At 39.1% G+C, this 27037-nt stretch overlaps 1 protein-coding gene and 1 long non-coding RNA gene across 2 annotated transcripts; one reads left to right on the plus strand and one right to left on the minus strand.

Annotated features, from left to right (window-relative positions):
* On the minus strand, positions 1 to 25845 carry trpl (transient receptor potential-like). The gene is made up of 17 exons (XM_033473528.2): positions 25265 to 25845; positions 21900 to 22116; positions 21622 to 21816; positions 16955 to 17144; positions 15891 to 16076; positions 15397 to 15587; positions 13072 to 13250; positions 12727 to 13011; positions 10545 to 10735; positions 9070 to 9152; positions 7756 to 7877; positions 6168 to 6355; positions 4219 to 4409; positions 3941 to 4137; positions 2046 to 2330; positions 1844 to 1937; positions 1 to 606 (listed from the first exon to the last, which is right to left on the minus strand). Exons 1-17 carry the CDS (start codon positions 25442 to 25444, stop codon positions 377 to 379), a joined length of 3204 nt encoding a protein of 1067 aa, XP_033329419.2. The 5' UTR covers positions 25445 to 25845; the 3' UTR covers positions 1 to 376.
* Positions 818 to 1413, plus strand: LOC143259197 (uncharacterized). Its single transcript, XR_013033039.1, has 2 exons — positions 818 to 972; positions 1088 to 1413. It is a non-coding gene; the product is annotated as an uncharacterized LOC143259197 (long non-coding RNA).
* Positions 25846 to 27037: the final 1192 nt, after the last annotated feature.

Raw genomic sequence — 27037 nt, forward strand, 5'->3', positions numbered from 1 at the left:
TGCCCTTCACATGCTACTTTATTCGCGCATGACAAAAATGTTTCAGAACACAGTGTCCATCGTTTTTAATTCTATACTCTAATTTTTTTCATATGGTAATAAAAAAAGTTAACACCGCTCGTTCGAAAGGTAACAACACGTTGTTTGAGACATGTTTGTTCGATTGCACCCTCAAGTGAACTTACAAGATGAGCTTGACAAATGCAACATCTCGTTGCAGCATTGTAGTCTTAGTGAAATATAAAAACTCTCAATATATGAAATAATTAAAAATTATTAAATGATTATTAGTAGAATGCAAATTAATTTTGTGTCACAGATCAGTGTCTCATAGGTCGCTTAAGGGTTGAAGAGTGATTATTATGAGATTCGATGCTCACAACCAGCCACCCCCGCGTCGAGGTGATCTAGTGTTAAATGTTTTTGGCGCATTGGTCACGAGTCTTTCTTTATCTTGTGATGTAGCGTTTGGCTTCAGTCGTTTTTTACTTGTTTTATTTTCTGATGCTGGTAATGTGGTGTCTTCGGCTACGTTGCTTTCTTCTACAGCTTTAGGAGGCAAAGTTTGAGGTGCGTTACTGGGATGCGTGGACGTACTTGATGCATCTATAAACAATAATGTAAATATGATTTTTAATATATTATCAAATAATTTCCATAAATCTATGAGTCACAGTACAGATGAGTAGATATATATCTATTCATCTTAGGTCATGCAACAGCTAGAAATTTCTAGATAGAAATATTTACAAGATTTTTTTGCACATGTATCATACAACATTTAACATTTTCTATTTTTTAAAGCAGGACTTTATATGGTAACGCCATCTGTGTTTTCGTAGTAAATCTCTAAATTATCTCTTGTCGGTAATTTTGGCTACCTGTTTGAGCATTCTGTTACTACATGTAACGGCGTTATTTTCCAGCAGTTGATTAATTGCGGAATTCATGTTGTGTTTTATGAGAATAATGGTGAGAATCATTTGTAATTCATATTTACAATAATAATAATAATAATAATAATAATAATAATAATAATAATAATAATAATAATAATAATAATAAACACTTTCATTATGTGATATAGATTCAAGAGAATCTTCTGAACATTTCTGTATCTTCAGAATGTTTTTTTAACGCTGGGCAAGTAATTAAATCGGAATCAGAAGTGATAGACTGCTGATTTTTATGCAAAATAAAAATTGTATGCGCCAATTGCAAGGAATAGAGACCAAGTTGCGATCTCGTTCTTCCTTTAATCATCTTCAGGGATTAAAAATAATACATTAACTTAATAATATAATAAGTTATTATATTATTAATATTATTAATATAATAATATAATAAAATAAGTTATAGTAACTTATTTATTTGTTTTTTGGCATTCCAAATAAAAGTAGAATTTGAAAACAGTATTGTAGTCATTGTACATTGAACTAGTCCCTATATCACCTAAAAACAATTCGTTTAGTCCAGTCATTTAGCCCAGTTTTAAAAAAGTTATACCGTTTTAAAGAGTGTCCACACATATTTGTCCCCCACTGTATATCCTGAAGAGACCCATGCCAATAGAGACATATTTTAACCACGATCATGCTGGACTGTGGAGCGAGACTTGCTTTACAGATGCTGGTAGCGATCGTGTTAACGTTATGCAAATGTAGTAGTGATATGCTAGAATTACGATGTCCCACGAGAGGGGAGAGCGGAGTGCAAAGGGTTAATTCTCCTTCCGTACGAACGAGAATGATCAAAGAAACAGATAAAAAAGGGGGCTACACGGAAATAGAGTTTCATCTAGCATTTCCGTTTCCATCGACAACAGAAGAAAGAAAATTCTTACCAGTCGATTGTTGGCCTGTCGTTTGGGACTTCGCGGGACTCTTTTTGCTAGAACGTCTCTCGTCGATATAGTCCATTGTCGCTGCCAGCTTCGCCTGCGAACAAGAATGCCCACTCAGTTTAACGATACATATATACCGTGCGTCTGCTAAACCCGCTCTACAAAAGGATTCATTCAGTTCGCAGAGTTTTCAATATTCTACCTTCACGGTGGGCGCAACCGAGTCTTCCTTGATCTTGATCTTCGAAGGTTTAGCATGCACATCCGTCGTTGTTTCGTCGGTCTCTACGATGTCTTGCAGAACATGCAAGATCGTCGAAGCAGTGCTCTCCGGCAGAGCGACGGGCGCCACAGGCACCACAGGCGCCTTCTTGCTGGTCAGCTTCTGCGCCTCCTCCATGGCAATCTTCAAGTTCTTCTGACTCTGATACGACGCTCTGCTGCTGCTTCTGCCGATCTGCGAGCTCTTTATGGCGCTACTCACCACCTGGAATTACGTTAAATGATGGTAGAGATTTAAACATCTTCCCATGCTTACAGTCGTGGACGCGTGGACGTCCTAACTTCTAGGCAATTCTACCGAATTTCTCGAAAACGGTAGGTTTAATCGAAATTTCGTTGAAATAAGATTGAAAGGTAATATGATTTCCGACAGGTTTGTTATACTTAATATTTTTCATACTCCTAATGATTTTCGAGATAATAGCGTTCGAACGTTTAGAGATTCCTAGTGTGTTTATTGTCGCTTAAGGCAGGGCTCGGAATTAACCGGCACGCAACCTGAGGATCGCGAGGATAATAATCGGCAAACGTGCAAGAAACATCTCGTCAGTCGTGCGCCAAGCAAACTTATTCGATGCATGTTATCCGTACAATGTTTTCAAACAAAAAAAAAAAATAGCAAAAGTTCGAAGCTTTAAAGCTCCGTCGATACGCTTTCCCGTTATCCGATGGAAATAATTTTTCACAGGAATTTTTTTCTACAAGCGGAACCATCCCGGGGATTGACGTCAAAAAAAGATCGGAGTTCGAAAAATAAGGACCACCCTAATGGACACCTTTCGAAACGGAGGTGTCTGATGATTTTAACATACACATCATCCTTTACAAAGAGATAATTAACGAGTGGAAAAATTCCAATTACTATAAATCATGGCGGTGGCAAAGATTTTTATTTAAACGAAAATTCTTTATCTTTTTGATAATATCTCCTTAAGAAGAATACGAAGGTGTTAAATTTTTATTGTAACCTCTTTTTTAGACATGCTACTATTTTGAAGAAATATAGATAACTAGGATAATTTATATTTATATATAGAGGGTGTCCCAAAGTTATGGTATTTCGAGGAAACGAGGGCTTCCTGAGGTCATTCGAAGTAACTATTTCCTTAGCGAAAATGCAATCTATTGCTTTGATTACGAGTTATTAAGAGAAATAGAGAGACCAATGAGAGACGAGATCGGCCGGCGCGTGGCGGCCGAGCCAACGTTAGGACGAAGCCCAGTTCTGTTCATTGGCTCGGCCGCCTCGCGCCAGCTGATCTCGTCTCTCATTGGCCACTGTTTTTCGTCAATAACTCGTAAACAAAGCCGCGGATTGCATTTGCGCTAAGGAAAGTGTTACTTCAAATGATCTCAGGAACCTCTCATTTCCCGGAAATACTATAATTTTAGGATCCGAATCTGAGACGATTTCCATGTACCACTACTTACTGACCACTCTGTATTTGTCTACGAATATATAGAACGTGTAGAAATTTTATTGCTTCTTTCTCACTTATTTTTGCACGTAGAATCACTTTGCCGGACTATTGTATCACGATTTTGGATACACCCTATACAATTTTTAGATGTCATTTTTAACATCGTTTCTTATGCAAAGGGTTGACTGGAGAACCACGGTTCCTTTCAGACTTTCGTTCCTCTCGACGAGCACTACACGTCGCAACGAAACAAATCTGTCCCTTCGATCCCGATTTTCAGGAACAAGTACCATTTTGCGGTCCATTTTTGAGTCGATCTTCACCGATCCAAGGGGGGTAGGATCACGCAGCGGTGCTCGCTACACATAATTTTCATACACCCTGTACATCTCACCTGTGTCCATCGCTGATTAGGCGTTTGCTGCACGACTAATTTGGCGATCCTCTTCCACCTCGCGACGTTATCTTCGCCTTCGGGCGGCCTCAACAATTCATCCCCCATGTCTATAGACCCTCCTGCCATTTGTGTCGCCACGTGGAAGTCCTTCATCAGCCTTCTCTCCCAGACCCTCATCTTCTTTCCTAGGATAGCTGTTGGACGATCGCGATATTTAGAATTATTCGCTACGCTGACGCATCAGCTGAGACGGCAACATCGAGCACAGCGCATACTTCTCTCCTTGGTGTCAGCGCCGGTGATGTCCATGCCGTTTTTCCTGAGCACCTCTAACAGCTCGCATCTCCACGAGGAGAGGTCCGACTTCAGCTCGTGCACGTCGTCCTCGGTGACCGGGTCCGTCTCGTGCTCGGAGTGAGCGTTGACCACGTACCGCCATATCAGCGCCCTCATCACCGCCCCGTACCTATCGCCAGCAGACAAATAAGCACCTCGTAAAGGACCTCGTCGAAGCGGACATAAGGGATGCGACGTACAGTAAAAAAATATTTCCCCGACCGAAATTACACGTACAGGGTGTTTCTCAGCTAACTTCGTCACCTCGATTAAACGACTTAACCCTTAACCTTTTAGGCACGACGCGCCACTATAGTGGCTTTCGCGGATGTCATCTCTCTGGACGACGCGCCACTATAGTGGCTTGCTCTGGTAGCTCGCTCGTTCATCGTTTGAATGAAATAATCGTCTTCATATGCATTGTTTCGCACTTTTTTTGTCTTCGCATCGATTTACAACGGTCTACAGGGTGTCCCTAAAATGTCTCGCAATCCGGAAATGGCGGGTTCCTCGGATCATTTGAAGCAACTTCTTCCTTTACTACTACTACCACTATTACACATTGTAACTACACAATTTTGTCATAAATGCATAAAATCCGCTGTCTACCGATTGCCAAGAAGAAAGAGAACAACTGCTAGATTCGAATGAAACATTGCCGTGTTTGTTGTAAAATAATTGCGAAGCTGGTAATCTTTAGATGTTGCCATAAGTCAACCGTATCAGAAATTATTTCCTAATTAACCTTTTAGGTACGGTTGAATTCTGCGCGAGGCTATTTCTCTGGACGGCAGAGTCTGATGTGTACTCTACAGAATCTGATACTGTATATACAGGGTGTCCCAAAAATGTCTCGTGATCCGGAAATGGCGGGTTCCTCAGGCCATTTGAAGTAACTTTTTCCTTTACAAAAATGTTCTCCGAGCCACCGTTAACGAGTTATTAACGAAAAACAGTGACCAATGAGAGGCGAGCTCAGCTGGCGCGAAGCGATCGAGCCAATGAGCGGAGCTGGGCTTCGTGCGCTGGTTAGCTTCAGGGAACCCCCCCCACACACACACATTTCACGCTTATACAATCATTTTGGAACACTCTGTATAACAGTTCCTTTAACTATTCCAATAGCACCAAGTAGCAGCCAATTTTTTTTATAAAAAGAACCTAAGTTTTCGCTCTTTAAAATGTGACGCCTTAATCTCGTTACAGGAAAAAAAACCCGAAAAATATTTTTTAAACTTCGTGCAGACATTTGATGTTGGATAATTTCTGTGAGATGAAAGTACCTTCGCGCTATCGCCTCGTGTTCGAGTAAAGTAGCATCTCGAATGGAATTGAAAGAAGAGTTAAAAAGTGGAGACTTCGTTCTTTAAAATGAACGAAGATCCATCTCTGTACGATCTTTTTTAACGAAGTTACAGCGGTTCGAACATTGGCCATTTTTCGATCAACATTTTTTGATCCTTTAATTTTGCTCGTCGGTATAGTACGACCGACTGTGTCGCCATTTTATTTGGTCACGTTCATCACGCGTGCATGTAGATGGCCCGTGAACTTGCCGAAAAATGGCGTCCAACGATCATCGTTGCCGTGCAATATCGCAAATGTCACGTGACGTCCATCGGTGACGTCACTGCTGAGCAGTTCGGCAGAATGGACATAGAGGGCAGCGTAGTCGATTGACGCGACCTGACCAATCACAAACGCGAGAGCATCGTAATACATCGCCGGAATCCCTGCTGCCCTCTACATGACGTCACCGACAGAATCACGTGACATTTGGCACGGCAACAGTGCCACGTGCACAGTGCCAACGACATAACTTTACCCTTACTGCGTGTCTCTTATTAGGAGGTCTCTATATAAAGTTGGCTCGGGGATAGGCTATTACTTGCTGGAATCGTGCGAGCGCCCGCGATCGTGGCTATCCCCGCTGGTCTTCTTCTGGAGACCGCAGAACCGCAGGATCAGCTTCGGCGGCGGCAGGATGTTGAACGGCGGCGGCAGCGTGCCGCCTTCCTCGAAGTAGCTCAACCACAGTTTCGTCCTGGCGAACTTCCACTCCGTGTCCGATCGTTCCTGCGATATTTCATTACTTAACCCTTTCGATACTAGCGACGCATACAGTCAGTCCCATAAGTAAGTACTCGTAACCTTGCTGTTTATAAAAAAAGATTTGTTGAAATCAAGTGACGCGTTCGAGATTCTGCAATAAATTGTTTACTGCGGTATAAGGATTACTTGTACGAAATTACAACAAGACTGTGAGTAACGAGCACAAAGGAAACAGTGAAATTTTAATCTTCGTGCTATACAATATCAGTCCACGAAATTATTCGTACCAACAAAGGCAGATTTTTCCTGTTTCCATTGTCGTCTCAGATTTCAAATGGATTCTGCAGCTTATATTGTTGTAACTTTGTAAATGATAGCGATGTCGTCCGATTTCGACGAAATTTTTGATATGTATACAGGGTGTCCCAAAAATGTCTTGCAATCCGGGAATGAGGGGTTCCTGAGGTAATTTGAAGTAACTTTCTCCTTAGCGAAAATGCAATTTGCGGCTTCGTTTACGAGTTATTAACAAGAAACAGTGACCAATGAGAGGCGAGCACGACCGTCGCTCCGCCCTTGCGGTCCACGCCGCGACGCGCTGGCCGTCTGACGCAGCGGCAGTGGTCGCGAAGGGCGGAGCGTCAGCCGTACACGATCTCTTATTGGTCAGTGTATTTCCTTAATAACTCGTAAACGAAGCTACGGATTGCATTTTCGCTAAGGAAAAAGTTACTTCAAATCACCTCAGGAAACCCCCATTTCCAGATCGCGAGACATTCTTGGGACATCCTGTATAAGTTATCCAGATATACAGAACGCATTTTTGAAATTTTCGTTCTAAGCTTAAATAAAAAAGCCAGAATACGTGACTTATTTATTTGTTTTTTGACATTCCAAATAAAAGTAGAATTTGACTAGTCCCTATATCACCTAAAAAAAATTCGTTTAGTCCAGTCATTTAGTCCAGTTTTAAAGAAGTTACACCGTTTCAAAGAGTGTCCACACATATTTGTCCCCCACTGTATATCCTGAAGAGACCCATGCCAATAGAGACATATTTTAACCACGATCATGCTGGACTGTGGAGCGAGACTTGCTTTACAGATGCTGGTAGCGATCGTGTTAACGTTATGCAAATGTAGTAGTGAAAGCCATTCACCCAGTGTATACGCGAAAAGTCACTACGCAGGGAGTGGGGGCAGGCGGCGCATGCGCGGAAGTCTCGCGCAGCGGCGTGGGACGTCCACCGGTCGAACATTACAATTCTGAACTACGAGACACAACGCAGAACCTTTGTTTCATCGTGGTTCAGTATTGTAATACTCGCTCGGTAGACGCCCCGCGCCGCTGCACGGGACTTCCGCGCATGCGTCACCTGCCCCCACTCCTTGCGTAGTGACTTCTCGCGTACACATTGCACTCACCTCTATCATGGCGTAGCTGTTGCTCATCATAGCTATCAGGAGATTCAGTAGGACGATCACGTTGATCACGGAGTAAGAGCCGAACATCAATAAGCCCCAAAATCGTGTATACGTCTTGATCCCTGTAATGGGAAACATAAGAACATCGAAGGGAATCCTTGAAGTTTCTCATTTGAATTGGGATCCTTTAAATCAGTGTTTCTCAATATTTTCTTGACCATGCCCCAATCTCAACGCACAGTAGTCTAGGATGGGGCAATTTGTGAGCGAAAGTAAAATGTTCAACACTTTTATATTAAAAAGAATTCGTTTTTCTTTCCGAGCGAGAATCTATTGAAGCTTCAGAATCCAAAATATTAGTTCTTTCTGGTAATTCGATGAGCTGGTGTAACGTTATAAAGTAAAAATCTTCTCTCTCTCTCTCTCTCTCTCTCTCTCTCTCTCTCTTAAATCGAAAATAAAATTATCTATTTTTATTATTCCGTATTGAACAGGTCCGGGCAACTTGTGACTCGCAAACAGCATACGGCTTCTTTCGCTATTGCTATGCTATCCACTCTGTATACAGGGTGTCCCAAAATTATGTTACTTCGAGAAATTGTGGGATTCCTGAGATCATTTGAAGTAATTTTTCCTTAGCGAAAATGCAATGCGTGGCTTTGTTTGCGAGTTATTCACGAAAAACGCTGACCAATGAGAGGCGATCACGACAGCCGCTTCGCCCTTGTGGCTAATGCCGCGTCGCGCTGGTCGTCTGACGCAGCGGCAGTGGTCGCGTGGTCGGGGCATCAGCCGTACGCGATTTTTCATTGGTCGGTGTATTTCGTTAATAACTCGTAAACGAAGCCGCGGATTGCATTTTCGCTAAGGAAAAAGTTACTTCAAATAACCTTGGGAATCCCTCATTTCCTAATCTTGAGTAACTTTTGGACCACCCTTTATAACAGGCCCGTGAAACATCGTCATGATAGGAATCGCAGAGCAGTGGCGGAAGAGCTCGTATCTGGCTTGTCAGCCATAAGTTGTCCAGGCCTACGATAGAATATTAAATGCAGTGTGAGTAATATGCAATACATATTTTTTGTTATTTATTATTTATTCGAAACCTCGAAATTCCTCGAAACACGTAAGTTTTCAGTTCTCGAAATGATACGCGGCGTTTTTCCTAACAGTCGCAGAATTATTTTCTGATTGCCTATTTATTTTTATTTGCCTTATTTTTCTAAAAATATTAAAAACTGCACCGCGGTTGGGTGTTCCACGCTTCACGTTGGGAAACACTGCTCTAAATGCATTGTAGGAACATCGACGCACCTGTGAGTTCGAAGCTCTCGATTCCAATCCCTCCGAAACTGGCCCAGAAGAGACTCTGACAGGATTCGAACAGACTGCTGAACCTGTAGACGACAGAGAATTTAGATTTACACGGTCAGCCATCGCGCGGTTCTTATTGTCGTGGCTTTCGGGTGGACATCGAACGAACAAAACTGCGATTGCTGATCTTTGGGCTCAGATAAAGAAGTTAAAAAACAACAAATTTTGATTTTGTTGTCACTCCAAGTAATAGTAAAATTAAAAAAGAAAGCATTTTTCAATCATCGTTTACCAGACTAGTCCCTCTATCATAAAAAAAAATGCAAATCATTTAGTTCAGTTTGAAAGTAGTTCGTGCATTTTAAATTACGAACACTTCTCTGTGCCACTGTAGATGCAATGGGAAAGCGAAGTGTTGGGAAAATAATTCCACCATGACATGGTCTATGCCAGAAAATCTCGATAGTACACAATGCGACAAATAAGTTTCGAGACTCGGACCATATTTCAGTAACTAATAGCGCCATCTTTTTTTTTAGACCGGCGTTTGGAAGCTGTGACATTCCTCTTTCCGGTAATATCAATTTTGGTTCAATCCGTTGATGAATAGCAAAGTTATAACAGTTCTCCTTAAACAACTTTCTCATCGATATTGAAATATGACCAAAAATCGCTGTGTGTCGATCATTCCAAAGAAGTCGTCGCAGCCGTCAGAAATGTTCCAAACTTCCTGAAATCAATTGTTACGGGTGACGAAACATGGTGCTTTCGGTACGACCCAGAAACCAAGCGTCAAAGTGCGGAATGGAAGTCGAAAGATTCGCCACAAGCCAAAAAGCACGGAAGTTCCATCAAAAATCAAGACAATGCTCGTTACATTCTTCGATAGCAAAAGAATTATCCACAGGGATTCGTTTCAACTGGCCGAACAATTACTGGAACATATTATCTCGAAGTTTTGAAACGTTTGATGGTCAGAATCCGTCGTATTCGAGCCGAATATCGTGATCCAGAGACCTGGTGTCTGTTGCACGATAATGCACCGAGTCACACCTCGCTTATTGTTCGTCAATTTTTGGCTCGAAATCAAGTCTGTGCGTTGAATCATCCACCGTATTCGCCTGATTTGGCCCCGTGTGACTTCTCTCTATTCCCAAAATTGAAATTGAGGTTGAAAGAATGTATTTTTAATGACATTTCGACCATCAAAACAGCTTCAACACGAGCGCTAGAGGCGATTCCACAAAATTAGCTAGAACACGCATTTGGATCACCGTTGAATCGCTGTAACAAGTGTATTAAAACTGGAGGAGACTATTTTGAATAAAAAAATCGAGAAATATTCATATTTCTTGTTTCAACGATGTTTTCTTCAGCTAGTCTCGAAACTTATTTGTCGCACTGTGCAAGATCTGTGGACGACGAAAACGAAATCAGGATTGATGTTTGATGATATGAGAAGTGGATCATTTTACCTCCTCCATCTTAGGCAAGGTTCACTGGTAGCGTCCCAAGAAATGTCTCCATAGCCGACGTAGCATTTCCGTCTTTCCAATTCGGCGAAATACCAAAGCAGCTGGTTCAATCCGCAAGCGAAGGCGAAGAGCACCAGAGTGTAGATGAAGAAGAACTTGATGATGTCAATCACCATTCTACCGAGGGATATCTGGGGGAAGATCAATGCGAATGAACGTGGTTCTGTCTGTAGGAATCGGCATTTCTGAGGTCTTTGCGTTATAAGGACCAGGAGAGAATCAGTCGTCAATAAATTCTCCCCAATTGTCCCACAGCTTGTAAACAAAAATGGACAATTTGGGAAGCGATGATACGATTATTCGAGCATTGCGGCTTGTTTTTATAATTGTTGACAATCGGCGACTATAATAACGAGCTGCGAGGCTCGAATAATTGTACTTTCGATTCGATTTTTCATAATCGAGAATTTACTGTATTTCGTTGATTTGGACGGTCGAAATTATTCCTATCATTTGTTTGACTGAAAATCCGATTTTATAAGCATTTATGGCAATATTTACACAATTCTAGGACCAAAAGTCATTCTGATGTACAGTGAATTCTCTTCAATTGTCCCACAGCTTGTAAACAAAAATGGACAATTTGGGAAGCGATGATACGATTATTCGAGCCTTGCGGCTTCTTTTTATAATTGTTGACAATCGGCGACTATAATAACGAGCTGTGAGGCTCGAATAATTGTACTTTCGATTCGATTTTCCATAATCGAGAATTTACTGTATTTCGTTGATTTGGACGGTCGAAATTATTCCTATCATTTGTTTGACTGAAAATCCGGTTTTATAAGCATTTATGACAATATTTACACAATTCTAGGACCAAAAGTCATTCTAATGTACAGTGAATTCTCTTCAATTGTTTCTTAGCTTGTAAACAAAAATGGACAATTTGGGAAGAGGAGATACGATTATTCGAGCCTTGCGGCTTCTTTTTATAATTGTTGACAATCGGCGACTATAATAACGAGCTGTGAGGCTCGAATAATTGTACTTTCGATTCGATTTTTCATAATCGAGAATTTACTGTATTTCGTTGATTTGGACGGTCGAAATTATTCCTATCATTTGTTAGAAAATCCGGTTTTATAAGCATTTATGGCAATATTTACACAATTCTAGGACCAAAAGTCATTCTAATATACAGTGAATTCTCTTCAATTGTTTCTTGGCTTGTACACAAAAATGGACAATTTGGGAAGAGGAGATACGATTATTCGAGCCTTGCAACTCATTTTTATAGTTGCCGATCGTGGACAATTATAAAAACAAGTCGCAAGGTTCGAATAATCGTATCTCTTCTTCCCAAGTTGTCCATTTTTGGTTAAAAGCTGTGGGACAATTGGAGAGAATTTACTGTATTTCTTTAATCATTTTTAATATTAGAATAGTGGTCTGCAAAGCTAAAAATGAATATGGTACGAAATACAGACACACAGAATGCCTATAAACCTATGCAGCAAAATCTAACAAGAAACATATGTAACTGATACATGTACAGGGTGGGGCATTTGAAACGAGACATCTGAATAACCCGGTTGCTTTTGATAATTAAAAAAATATGTCAAACAGAATTTGCTTGATTTCGAGTGGCGCATTGTACGATGTGAATAATTTTTTTACAGGTGCTTCGTTTTTCATTGTAGCTCATACGTTGTGACCATGAATGACCTTCATTTGTAGGTCATTGCATTCGTCTTAAAAAGCTCTATTAGAATGTGAATAAAAAATTAGATCGTCCCATTTAGAAAATCAAGTTTGACCTTCATATGTCCTCTACGCCTCCATGTATAAAAAAATTATTGACGTCATTTAATCTGCCCTATGAAATCAAAGAACTTTTGTTCAACACTTCTTTTCCTATCGTCAAAAACAAGCGAGTTATTCAGGTGTCTTGTTTCAAATGCCCCACTCTGTACACTCAAATACTAAGCAATGAAATCCAGACATGGGTCTTAAAGCATTCGCCCGACGAACGAGAGAGATCGAGGCTCGAATCCCAGTCCCGATTTTAATATTGATTGTATCCCGATAATATATCCCGATTTTATATATTACATTATGTTTATTAATTTTCTAATTTTCCCGTGCGCCTAATTTTCCATAGAGAGAAACGCAGCGGTACCTGAAGAGGTCCGAGATGAGGATTGATACTGAACATATGGATCAGCTTCAGGGCGCTGAAGACGTTAGCACCTGCGAACAGACCTTCTGCTATCAATTGGGGATCGAAGTCGCTCCAATTTTCTCTCGGTACCAAAGCCGCCATCGAGTCTTGGTTAATCTCAGCGTTCTGCTGTACATACGCCGCGATCCTTAGCAGAATGGTCCCGATATAGAGGGAGTTCCTGACAAAGTCGATGAAGTTCCACATGTCGCGCAGGTAGCCTTTCAAGCCGTCCACGTAGGCCTTGAAAGTTCAAGCAGGCTAGAATGTCTCGAGGTGGTTGGCAATTAAGGTTACCAGTACCTCTCTAATTTCCTCCCAAATAAATCCAAGAACGTACAAGATTACGATACCCTCTAGAATCGTCGGGACTGTGCCCCTTTGTTTGGCCAGCTCGGCTTCGAGGTTCCTCCTCGTCGACTCGGTGCCGAAAAAACGGACCACTTGTTCTTCCGCTCGTTGCGAGACCAACATTAGAATAACTGACCGGACATAGGTGGAAGACTCCGTTAATCGTTACAATTCCTCGATGTTGGGAAGGACTACCACGAATGGGACACTTTTGTTTAGGACAAAGTAAGGAAAAACACTGAGCGACTAATTTAATACTAATCCAATTCTTGTTTCAAATATTCGAAAGATCAGTTCTTTTGCTATAAGAATGCACGGTGTCGATGAGTTTCACCTACGTTTCATTCTGAATTTTTTTAACTTTTAATTTTTTATTTATTTATTTTTTATTCATTTCATTTTATTTTTAATTATTTATTTATTTATTTTTTATTCATTTCCTTTATTTTTTGCGTTTTTTATTTTTAATTTTGTTAAAAGATGCATTTTCTCCCATTCACTAATTGTGAATGGGGTACTCATTTTTATGAATGGGACAGTGTAACAAAATATTGTGCAATATTATGTAGCAAAATATTATATGTACTGCTTTTTTTAATGATCGTAAGTGCATATATAGTATTATGATGATTATAATGATCTTGAATTACATAAACCTTGCTTTTGCATCTTTGGTTAATATTATGACCATGGGGGAACATGAATTAAAAATAAATATTAGAGTATTTTATGACACGAGAAATAATCGTTTCGATATGAAGAAACTGAAGAAAATTGACAAAAATTTTTGAATAAAGATATCTTCAAACTTATCTTAATAAATATCTCAAAATTTAATGGCATAATAAGAGCAAAAATTTGAAGCACCTTTTATAGGGCATCTTGCACCGATACGAGTCTTCATTGCTTCTTAACTAAATTATCTTCAAGAATATTTCCAACATGTTTTAAATTTTCTTTACTTTTTATTTCATCTTATATCCCATCCATAAACATTCTCTGTGCCCCATTCATTAATTTGGTAACAACATTGAAACTTTAACTTGTATAATTTCTATAATAAACAAAATTGTTCGATGCTGTATGCCAAGATTTTTGAAGAAATACCTGATCGAATGCGATAATTAAAATACTCAGTCAAAAGTAACAATAGCTCATACAATAGCTCATAAAAATTATATAAATTATATATAATATAAAATATATTATAATATAATATTTTATATTATTATATTATATTATATATAATATAAAATATATTATAATATAATAGTTTATATTATTATATTATATTATATATAATATAAAATATAAAAATTATTTTCAGGCATGAACAAAATTAATTGTCTGCCATGATTACGTATTATCCGGTAGCGGTTTCAAATTACGTGTGATTATTTATGCATAATATAGTTAGAAAACAAGTACAATTTTATCATAAAAAGATTCATAATTTTTGAGGTAATTGAAATGTCCCATTCAACATGTGTCCCATTCATGGCGCAGTAAATTCTGCTTAGTAGTCTCGTAGCTCGGAATCGAAAATAGACAATAGAGACAATACATACATGATTCTTCGATTCTCGCGGTTTTCCTTTGTGGTTTCCGGAGAGAGAGGGAGAAGGAAAGAGGAAGAGAGAAAGGGAAATAGGGAGGGAGTGGGAGGGTGAGGGTGGAAGAGGGAGGGAGGGCGCTGGAGAGAGCGGGAGTGAGAAGGAGAGGGGGGTGGGTGGGGGGAAAGAGAGGGAAATAGTGAGAGAGGGGGAAAGGAAGAGATAGAGAGGGAAGGAGAGAAGAGAGAGAGAGAGAGAGGGAAAGAGAGAGACAGCAAACTTTTCATACATGAAACTTTTTAAACATATTGTTCAGATTCTTCCAATTAAAATGAGGCGAAACACAACACGCGTTGGACCATATTTATTCAATTACATCATGATTGTTTCAATTTCATGTAATCAACAATATCTGTCCAACCTATATCACGTTTGGGCTCATTTGAAAAAAAAATCCAGCACTAAAATGTTTCGACACTTTAATCGAGAAGGTCACGTTATTGCATTATGTATCGCGATTCCGGGAAATTCTAGTCAAACGAGCCGCGAGCCGCGTGCCGCATCACACGCTCGACCGACTTTAGCATAGGCGCAGGAATAACGCGTACAAGCGTAGGAATAGCGCAAGGATAATCCCCGATAAGCCCGTCACATGGACCACTAGGCAGAATTTGCTGTAGTTCTTCCCTATTTTCTACGGATTCGCCGGCGGTCGTGTACTCACACAGGAAAAACAAGTAGCTCGAGGCGTGGATGAGAAACTTGACGAAAGGTTTTCGCACCAGTTGGCCGGTTTTCGATTCGGGAGCCAGCAAGTACACCATGGAGTAGTACGGGAACATTACGGCGGTCTTCGCGAGCACTCTGAACCTCTGGGGCGTGGCCATTCGACGGAAGCCCGGCAGGCCGTCGTACCTAATCGAGAACGGAATCACAGCCATCTTGACGTAATCTCCGTTGCAATAATGTTTCGAAGAAGTTACGGCAAACTCCGTATGGCGAACTCGAGTATTTTACAAAGGAACATGTGGAGCGGCAACACAACCGTTCAGAACCCCATTGACCATAATCGTCGAGGATAATCGCGGTTCCGGCGCGCTGGTTTCCGCAGAAGATAATATCTGTAAACGCGGCATCGGAATTGCGCGAAACAATTCCGCGAGCCGGTTCCGTTGGACCGAAGCACGGCTGCAAGTTAGAACGACTTCGCGAACTCACCAAATCGCAGCCAAAAATTGCTGCACGTGGGAATGGGAGACGAAAGTTTTCTGCTTGTAGTGCATGGCCACCTCCAGTCTGGCCAGCTGCTTATTGGTCGCATTGTCATCCTCGTTCGGGTCGTAGTTCAGGATCGTTTGCAACTCGATCGTGGTGCGGACTTGTTGCAACAGGTCGACGGCGAATCTGATTAACAGTTATCTTGTCAGGGCTTTAGCGGCTTACGGCGGTATTGGCCGTGTTATACAAGAATTCGCGCAGCAAGGTGAAAACTATCGGGTTCGTAACTAAGTAATTGCCGATTTGTTCAATGAAATACAAAATTTTTTTTTACTTGGAACGAAGTTTAATCTGTAATGTATTTTCCATTTTGTTCGATATGACCTTTCGCCATCTCTCTGACAACTTGAAAATTCCACGCTCGTAGAAAGTCCGATCCTTTTCGGCCAAAAACTGAGTTAAGTGAGATTTTACAGCGTCATCATCGTTAAAAGTTTTACCACGAAGGGAGTTGTCCAGGGATCGAAATAAGCGGTAATCCGATGGCGCGAGATCAGGGCTATATGGTGGGTGCAACATCAATTCCCAACCAATATCCATCAATTTTTGCCGAGTGGACAAAGACATGTGCGGCCTAGCATTGTCCTGCTGGAAAATGACAGCTTTACGATTGACCAATTCTGGTCGCTTTTCCTTGACCGCTGCATTCAATTTGTCCAGTTGCTAACATTCACGGATAATAAAAAATAACATAATAATAATAATAATAATTTTATAATATAACATTTACGGATATCATAAAAGTGAGAGACATCTATAACTGAAATCGGCAATTAGTTGCCAACCCAATAGATCGTGAACGGCGACATGAAGATGGCTAGTTCACGCAAGATTACTGCCTGAACTTGGAATCTTCCGTTCCAGGGGATTTAGCTCGGTTAGGTGAAAGATAGATGGACAGCAGGATAGACGACAAGCTAAAACTAAAGATGGAACTATGTTCGGTTGAAGGAAGGCCTTCGCGTTGATAGCTCATTGGTCGGAGGATCGATCGTTGCGAATACCTTTCCACCTGTCTCCGCAGCTTCAAGTACTCCGCCCTGCTCTCCGGTTCCGTAATGATCAAGTCCCGAAGCTCCCAGCTCAGTTGGAACGCTGTCATCAGAGGGTCCGGCGAGCTCAGAGCTATGAGACTGGGACTAGCCAGGGCCTTGTACTCCGAGATCCTCGTCGACGAGAGTCTCAATGGATCACCTAATCAAACGATGAGATATGAAAAGAAATTCGTACGGTTGAAGGGCACAGCCGGATAAGATGGTCAAATTTGTAACCCTGTTCTACACTTAAGACGTCTTAAAGACGTCTTAAAGACGTCTTTGTGCTATCTGAGAAGCCATGAATCAATATATTGTAAATAATAATAACATTATAAATCAATATATATGTAAGTTATGCCTTCTTTTTTCTAATTCAAAATCATTTTTATTTCGGTTTCATGTAATTGAATAACTCATCCTATTTTTATGGCGATTATTAGTCACTGTCGATTAGTATTATTTATATATTGATTAATAATTATTGATAAAATTAAGAAACATTGCTAATGTTACTAATATTATAAATATATATACATATAATATTACATACAATATATAAATATAAATATAATAATAGTATATATTATTATATATATAATTATATTATATTATATATATTATTATTATTATATGTGTTATATTATATTATTATATATTATATTATCATATTATATAATATCACAAGTTACTATACATATACTATACACATATTATTACTATATATACTTATTATATATATTTATTATATTATTATTATATATTTATAATAATCTTCTAGGTAAACTTTTGTAGAACTTTTTTATGAACTTTCTTGAAACGGAACTCCAAACTTCCCCAATTGCGATTTTTAGCTTTTCCGAAGAATGAAATCGTTTCCCATCTTGATAATACGTAACGGGTTAAATAGCTCAATACCATTTAAATCCGACGATCTTACCGGCCATTGCAGAACTTTGATTTTATTTCTATGAAAATAATTTTTCACAATTTTGGCAGCGAGTACGACTGCATTATCGTGCTAAAAAAAATTGTTCACCACTTAGCCGTGTAGCATGTGTCCTAATTTCGTCATCGATGAGCTTTGCGTAATCCGCACTTTTATATGTAATAATATTAATTAATATTAATATTAATATTTTCTTTTTTTTTAGAACAAATCTATTAAAGATATTTGTATATTCATACTTAAAGTTTATTCGGAAGCTTTAGAGAGCTTTAGAGCTACATTTGCTACTGTTGAAACCCTAAATTAAATTACAGTAAATTCTCCCTAATTGACCCTCTCAGTTTGTACACAAAAATTACAGCGTCAATTAGAGAGAATTTACTGTGATATGACCAGACATCAAGTCCGTCTAGTATAAATCTTTTTTCATCTGAAAACACAACTCTCCTCCACTTTTCTTCTATCTCACATATTCTCGAACAATTTCCATCCGATCGTCTACGTGTTTCTTCGTCAACGCTGACATTCTTTTCAGTTTTCTTCGTTGAATACTTTTAGATCTCTCCAATATATGTGGTACATTTCGTACATTTGTAGATACATCTGCTCCAGGAGCAATTTAACAAGCAGTTAACATTGAATTTGATACAATTTTTAAAACTGCAAAATTTTCGCGGTTGTTTGTAACGCTTGGGCGATCTCTACCTTTCCTCTTGCCATAATTTCAAAAGGGTTTTTTAAAATAAATTTTGTAATAACGTGTATACCAACTTAATTTTGTTATAGATAAAGCCATGCCTTCTTTTTTCTAATTCAAAATCACTTTTATCTCGGTTTCGTGTAATCGAATACCTCGTCCCATTTTTATGGCAATTATTAGTCACTATCGATTAGTATTCTTTATATATTGATTAGTAATTATTGATCAAATTAAGAAACACTTAATCAAGCTATTCAGTGGAACATTTACAATGCTCGGGACGACGCACCCGAACGTTTTAAAGGACAATAACAATCGAAAAATCACTCGTTTTGACTGCTCTTTAGATACTAACTTAAATATTACAACAGGTAATTTTTCACATAAACAAACATATTTTCTGGAAGACGACGCAAACAGTAGCTGCTTTTTCACAAGTTACTACGAAAGGTAAATTATTTACGTACTTATGCACGAGATAAGGAAGACCGAGGCTCGAAGTTCCGATTTTGAGGAAACATGAAAATTGACTAAGAAACAATGCAGTTGCTGTTTTCGTTTCTGACTAATTCATTGTTAAATTTATTTTACTTTAAGATCGTTAACTCAAATTTAATATATCGCAATAAGAAACTCAGTGTTTTTTCAGGTTAACTCAAGCGGAACTTCCTACCTCGTCATGGGGTATAAGTTGTTAACGCTCTGGAGTAAATTGTTACTAAGAAATAAACGTTATTTTTCCAATGAGATATTCCATTCTCTGATGAAATAAAACACAACTTTATTAATAAAGTTTGCTTGTTAACTTCGGATTAACAGAGAGATACACATATATTTTTGAAAGAAAAAAATATACTATCTTTGGCACAAACATTAATTGTAGTAAAATGAAAATAATAATCTAAGATATTATGATAATTTAGAAACAACTTTACTTAAACCTAATTGAAATAACCTTTTAAACGAAATAAATTAGATGTCGACGAACGACTCGTCGGAATCGCAGTTCGGACAAATATATGATGCAGCATTTACTTTCTTTATGCATTTGGTATGAGCCCAGTTCTTGCGTAACATACACTAAATCCATTCTTCCCTGGGCTGTGATTTAGAATATGCATCGCAACGCAACAGAGACTATTTGTACATTTGAGGTGGGGTAAGTTGTTACGGTAACAATATGTCCCGAGTCACGGGAACAAAAAACTCCAATTGACACGTGTGGCAATCTATAAAAATATTCTGTTTATACATTCAAATATTCTAATAAATGCTGCTGCAACATGCTCTTAAATGTTATTTGATTTATAAGAACAGAACACACAAACAGACGATATTGACGTTAAATAATTGAATTAGACAAGAAAATAGCGACTGCGAAATATTTATTTACCTCGTATGCGACTACCATTTTGTCTAAAACTAAACAATTCGCTGTCGCGGACGCTGCGATAATGGTTTGTGATGCGGCGCGATCGGCCTACGCTTACAAAACAATTGATAGCATAACGCGATTCTTCTTTGTTTGAAATATATTACCATCGGAACAACTTACCCACGGAACTTCTAGCCTCAGTCTCCCCTACTTAAATGCTTCATAGCTTTCGAAAAACTCGAAAAATTGGAGGGCGTCCTATCAATTTGTCGCGGAGTGTACAGGAGAGAGTGACAAAGCAGATTACAATAAATTCTCTGTAATTCGCGCCCAGATTGCGCACAAAAATGGACAATTTGGGAAGAGGAGATACGATTATTCGAGTCTTGCGTTTCGTTTTTATAGTTAAGAACGAAACGCAAGGCTCAAATAAGGCCCAAATTGTCCATTTTGGTGCGCAATCTGAGCGCGAATTAGGGAGAAATTACTGTATTTCTATAATAAAACATTATACAGTAAATTCTCCCTAATTGACCCTCAGCTTGTACAAAAAGAAAAATGGACAACTTCGTTCAGTTCTTCAGCATAGTGTGATATTTCGACAACTTAGAAAGGCTCGGATAATCGTATCTCTTCTTCCGAAATTGTCCATTTTTGGGCGCAATCTGAACGCGAATTAGGGAAAAAATACTGGACTCATCAGCTAACTATAAATGACTTAATCAATCGATGATAGCCAGATTCACTTTCGAGGAAACAGAAAACAGTTACTGGAAGAAAGCGAAAGGAAACGCATGTAGATTTTGTAATGAAAATATTGGAACTACACCATATATAATTAACTAATGTTGAGAAATGGAAGAGGTAAAAGGAACAATCAATTGTTTACTGAGAGGAACTTCGAAGGCAACAACCTGAATAAAGAATATGATAATAAGAAGAAGAAGAGAAAAGAGTGGCGGGAAGAGCAAATGAGTTATTGAATTACTGACTCTCAAAATTATGGTACCCTGATGCGCTTAAATTTCGGTGCACAAACTATCTTATTTTTACAATTAATATGCAAGGTGTCATAATTGTCCAAGCGGGAACCTGAGGTCATTTGAAGTAATTTTTTCCTTAGCGAAAATGCAATCCGTGGCTTCGTTTACGAGTTATTAAGAAAAAGTGGTGACCAATGAGAGGCGAGGTATGCTGACGCGTTGAGGCCGAGCCAATCAGCCGGACTGTACTTCGACTGCTGGCTCGTCAGCCTCGCGCCAGCTAATCTCGCCTCTCATTGGCCACTGTTTTCTGCTAATAATTCGTAATCGAAGCGACGGATTACATTTTCGCTGAGGAAAAAGTTACTTGGAATGACCTCAGGAACCCACCATTTCCTGGAAATACTATAATTTTGGAACACCCTGTAGAAGCAAAACTGTTCACCCTATTCCATAGGTTGAAAAGCGAATAAAATAAACGTTTTACTACCACACTAATTTCAATCAATTAAAATTACGAAAGAAAGAATGAAATGTTTATCGAGCTCCAATCTGTTGCAATCGATGCAAGAAATTTTTATTTTGCATAAATGTCCGCAGTCCAGTGATTACTGGATTACGAACTCCCACCTGTAGTCGATTTGAGGCAATCGGCGCATCCGCATCTGATGTCGTGCGGCATCGGCAGCGTCGCCCCGCGGTCCAGGAGCAGCTTCAGGATCTCATAGTTGTTTCGTTGCGCGGCTAAGATCAACGGCGTTATTTCCGGCGGGTATCTTGCGGATGCGGGATCGATCTTCTGCCAGCTGTGCGTGATCTCGGTTTCTGTTGGAAAGAGAATTTTATCTCAAAAAATTGCTCGTGCACGATCGGAGACACCGGGGCAAGCATTCGTCGCTGCTTCTTACCGTTGGCCGCGCACTCCGAAGTCAGAAGCTCCTCGTGCTCCAGCAGCAGCTCGACAGCTTCCACGAACTCTTGATCGATCGCGTGAAGCAGCGAGTCCTTCGTTTCGACGCCCATCACCACGAGTAGCTCGACCATTTCCAGATTCTCTGCCTCGATAGCCAGCGACAGCGCCCCGCGACCTAGGCTGTCCAGACAGTTTACGTCCAGTGACTTTCCCTGCAAATCGAATCGCTCATTTAATATTCAGCGCAGGCAGAAGTCAACGGCAGGGCACACGGTACCGGACAAATCTGTTCGGACACCTTTTAAAACGCAATCATTTCGTTTACATTAGAACCGCCAAGCGGTGCCAAAATGACTCGTCCGCCATTTCTTATGATAATTAATCATTTTGAGTACATTTTGTTTTTTAAAATTTTTTGTGGTTTTTTTTTTGAGATATGTGGACAATTAATTATGCAAAGCAGCTTTCTTCTTTCTTGGACTTTCGTTGTCAAATTATATGTAGTGTACCTATATATACAGTGATATATATAATATCATAATAATAATAATATTAATATTATATGTATATATAATATAGTAATAATAATATTAATATTATATACATATAATATAATAATAATAATAATAATATAATATAATAATATATATTATTATATATACATTTAATATAATAATAATAATAATATTAATATTATATATACAATATAATATTATAAGATAATATTATTATTATAATATAATATTACAATTAGTACAATATTATAGCTCATAAAATAGCTCATAAAATATTTGTTGTAGAAAAAGTGTTTCAGATAGAAGTTGCATGGCTTCCAAGGGGACATATAAAATTGTAATCAATTTTATATTGTTTCGCCTTTTTATCAAGCCTTTAATTTTTTAAATGGGATAATTAATACTTCTTCCCGGATTCGGATGTAACGTTGAATTCTACCTAAAGAAAGTATTATACCAAATAGGGTTTAAGATACGTATGTAGATACTGAAATATATTAGCGAAAGTAAATTACGTTTATTAGGAACACGGCCATTAATCAACGTGACTGTTAACAGAACGTAGTCAGACAACTTTGTTTACGAGCGGCCGATCAGTATTGGAAAACGCAGTTCTAGATGCTACATAGGTAACGACGCATGCAACAACGTATTAGTCGTGCATGTGCTGCAATAACAGCAGAAACTCTTGACAATGTTTCTCGCTCTCTAATAATGAGATTACGTGATTGTATTGATTGCAACCGGCAGCAGTTCGAACATCGCTTGAAATAAAACTAATTTTGCTAATATCTCAGCGGCTACGTATCCTAGATCCTATTTGGCGTAATACATTTTTATGTTGAATTCAACGCTTTATCCGAATTAGGGGTGATATATTAACTATTCCATTAAAAAAAATGAAGGTGATCTTCGTATCTTGATAATAAAGTAAAATAACACATAAAATTGATTAGAATACTATTTGTCCCCCTAGAAATCATGCAACTTTTATGTGAAACATTTTTTCATACAATAAATATTTTATGAGTTATTTGAGGTCATCGTGTTACGCGACTCACCCTGTATATGTGTGTCATTTCGACTACTATGGAATATAGGTAAATTTTGAATTTCAGAAGTTTTTCGTATCATTTTAATTATATATTATTATTATTATTATTGTTATTATTATTATTATTATTATTATTATCCAGTTTATAATCAATTTTCGTTGATAAAAATTTGAACTCCACCGTCAACCTTGGACTCCACTAGTATTAAAACTGAATTAAATTACTTAAATTTTCTTTTAATTGATGGAAGAACTAGTATATTGAATAATGATTAAAACAATTTTTTTTCATTTTGCTATTGCTCGGAATGACAAATAAAATAAAAAAGGTTCTTGTCTTTTAACTTTCTTATCCGAGTCTATAAGATAAAAGTAACTATTACGAAACACCGCTCAATTGTTATCTGATCGTGAAAGAATAGCATAAATAATACAATAAAAATCAGATAGAGCATATGAAATTGAATGTAAAAATTTTATCTATATTTTTGAATATCGTTCTTTATAAAGTCACTCACGCAAATACCGTGATATAATGCTAAACAGTAAAGAAAATATTCATTCGAAAAGACGAGTGTTTCTAAACAATATTTCTAAACAATATATATCACATATTGTATACTTCAATTTTTCCATTTTCGCGAGTTATGGAACGCTTGGTGTCCGCGGTGTCACGGATCAGCCATTTTGAACGAGCGTTTTTTACTTCGTATGACGTCACAGTGAACAGTTATCTACGCTTCACTGGACGCTTGGATTTTCTAGAGACACGCACTATACACATGCCGTGTATAATAGTATAATGATCTAAACCTGATATATGCAACGTTGCCAAGTGCTCGTACCCTCCCCCCACTCGAGGTTTCCGTCAGTTTCCATCCAATTAGATAGCGTGGTACACTCTTTTGTGTGTCAATACGTTCTTATGGACGTTTTCCACTATAAATTAGGTTATCGGAGAATTCTGAAATTATTCTTCGGAGATACAGCGAAATTTAGCGAAGTCTCGGTACAGGGATTACTTTGAATTTGAGATGATGAAATGCTTGAAAATTTTAACAAGACGTAGACGACAATCAACACATTGATAGAATTTCAAGAAATTCTTAAATAAATCTCTTTCGAGTACAACTACCTTAACACTAAGTTTACGTGAAAATGGCGGGCCACTAATTTTTTAATTTACGATTATTCAGATCGTAAAGACACATTTATGAGTTATTTATCCAATATATGTGTGAATTGTGGCAAATATTACGATCACACTCGTTAAAAATCAGAATAAAATCGTTACGTTTGTCGTTAAATTAAATTAAGTTAAATTAAATTCAATTACTTGAATTTAATTTAATTATTTTAATCTAATTTAATTATTTTAATTTAAAAATCGAATCCTCTCTTGAAGGCGATCATCTCGAATTTGAGACAACGACGAAGATAATTGACGAAGACGTAGACGGTGCTTATATAAACACAGCAGAATTTCAACAAATTCTTAAACAAATAACTTTCGATTGCAGCTACGTTAAGGACAATTTAACTACGTTATTTATTTATTTATTTTATCTATTTACATTAATTACCAACTACGTTAATAATTACAACAGATTACCACATTTCCAAAGCCATGTTTAAACGTTAATGCCATGAATTGGCCTTTCGAATACAAAAAAAATTAGTCAACTGTATCTTTTAACGTGTCAACTTAACTATTCAACGTTTCATCGGGCTCGAAACAAAAGGGCCGCACATCGCGTACAATAAAATTTATCGAAATTGACGGAAACTCACATTGATGCCGCCTTGACGAGCCGCCTGGATGAATCTCTTCACATTAACCAGATCCCCCCTCTCCACAGCCAACAGATACTTCTTCTCCTCGAGGTTCAAAGGGCCGGGCAGGTTGACGGTGTACGTGTCCCCTTGGCTCGGTCCGGCCTCTAAATCGTCCTGGGACTTGTGGCAGGTCATTCTGCACCATGAAGTCACCGCTCGGAATTATCCGTCGATAGGGAACGACTCTGCGAAACTTTGAACTTTTTTTTCGTACGGTCTTTGTACTTCACTGTTTCACTGTTTCAACACAAAAGGCACGACAGGCTCGGCACAGTTCTCGGCGGCAGCGAAATGATTAGCTCCCTGAAATTAGCATCCTCGGAACCGGCGGCATCCGATTATTTGGTGCGCGACTTCGCAGAACCGGAAGATAGGATCAGCTCTGGCCAGTTCCGTTGTCCCCGATTGTCGGCGTGCTCCGCGAGTCGTGGAATCAGTCGGGGTCAGCTGCTGAGAGGGATAATTTGGACGAGTTGATCATCGATGTCCCGGCCCGTGTAACCGCAACCGGCGCAGACTTGCCAGATAAACGAGACTCGGCCACCGGCCGCGCTTATATAGCGGATGATGGAAATCGAATTACCAGCATTAACCGAGACCCTGTTTATTTGCTCGCTCGTTTAAGGCGCTGTCCATACGCGGGCTAATTTGCTTATCGATATCTCGTTAGCCACACCAGCGAACGTTGTACGACACTCCGACAACAGCCGGCTGAATTGCTGTGGCCCTGGCCAGTATGGCCGGAGCCACACACGTTTTACCTGCGTCCTTGTGATTGTTTACGTTCGCCGTTCTATCCGAAAGGGTTGGAACGAGAGGAGACCATGCTCGGAGCGAGAAGGACGCCAGTTGGCAGCGATGCCATTGACCCGGTTTCTGGAGGGTGGAACGCATCGGCCAAGGTCGAGGATCGTAAAACGAGATGTATTATTGTTAATATTATAGGCGGCGAAACCTCAAGGGTCCGTTGCTTTATCGCCTCGGATCGTCTCCTATTTTCTCGCGACTCTCGCCTTTTTTACAAGCGTCGTGCTACGGGGGGGGGGGGGGGGGGGGCAAACGTTACGATCCTCTTCGCGCTGATGGTCGAAATCCTCGTCGTCTCGCCGAGCAAAAATAACCGCGGAATTAGTATTCAGATTTTTATTCTCAGTTGCACACGTCTCGAGAATGCCTCAGTCGTATTTGGACGCCGTAGCAGAATCTGTTCATCAAAGTGAATCTGCGTTTTCAACATCGGTGGATTGGATATCTTGAAAACGACTGCATCGGTTCGGACGAAAAGCTCGCGGTCTTTCTTGCACTCAAGAAACTTGTCCTTGAAAGAAGGATTCCTCTCGTTTTGAGTGTTCTGTTTTTTATTTAATTTATTAAGCCCAGCGATTTTTCATCAAACATCGAAATCCTTCACTTCGAACGCCTGCCATTTTGTCAGAAATCAGTATTTCGAAAATCCTTCGTTCGAGGACAAAGTTAGACTGTTAACCGAAAAAATATTTTTCGTGCACCGTGGACGGAGCGAAGCTACCCTCCGCGAAGTTATGTCTTTTTGTTGGTGAATTGCCTTAACTTACATATTTTTACGTATTTTTGAATAAAAAAAATACGATTAGTAATAAGAAGCCTACTGTTTTCTAATAAATGAACATTCGCCGAAAAAAACGGTGCTAAAAATTTTGAGAAAAAGTTCCTCGTTTTCTTTGAACTCCTAATTGAGCACGTTAATCT

This window comes from Megalopta genalis, chromosome 3 (genome assembly GCF_051020955.1).
Source record: "Megalopta genalis isolate 19385.01 chromosome 3, iyMegGena1_principal, whole genome shotgun sequence".
In the NCBI taxonomy this organism is placed as follows: domain Eukaryota; kingdom Metazoa; phylum Arthropoda; class Insecta; order Hymenoptera; family Halictidae; genus Megalopta; species Megalopta genalis.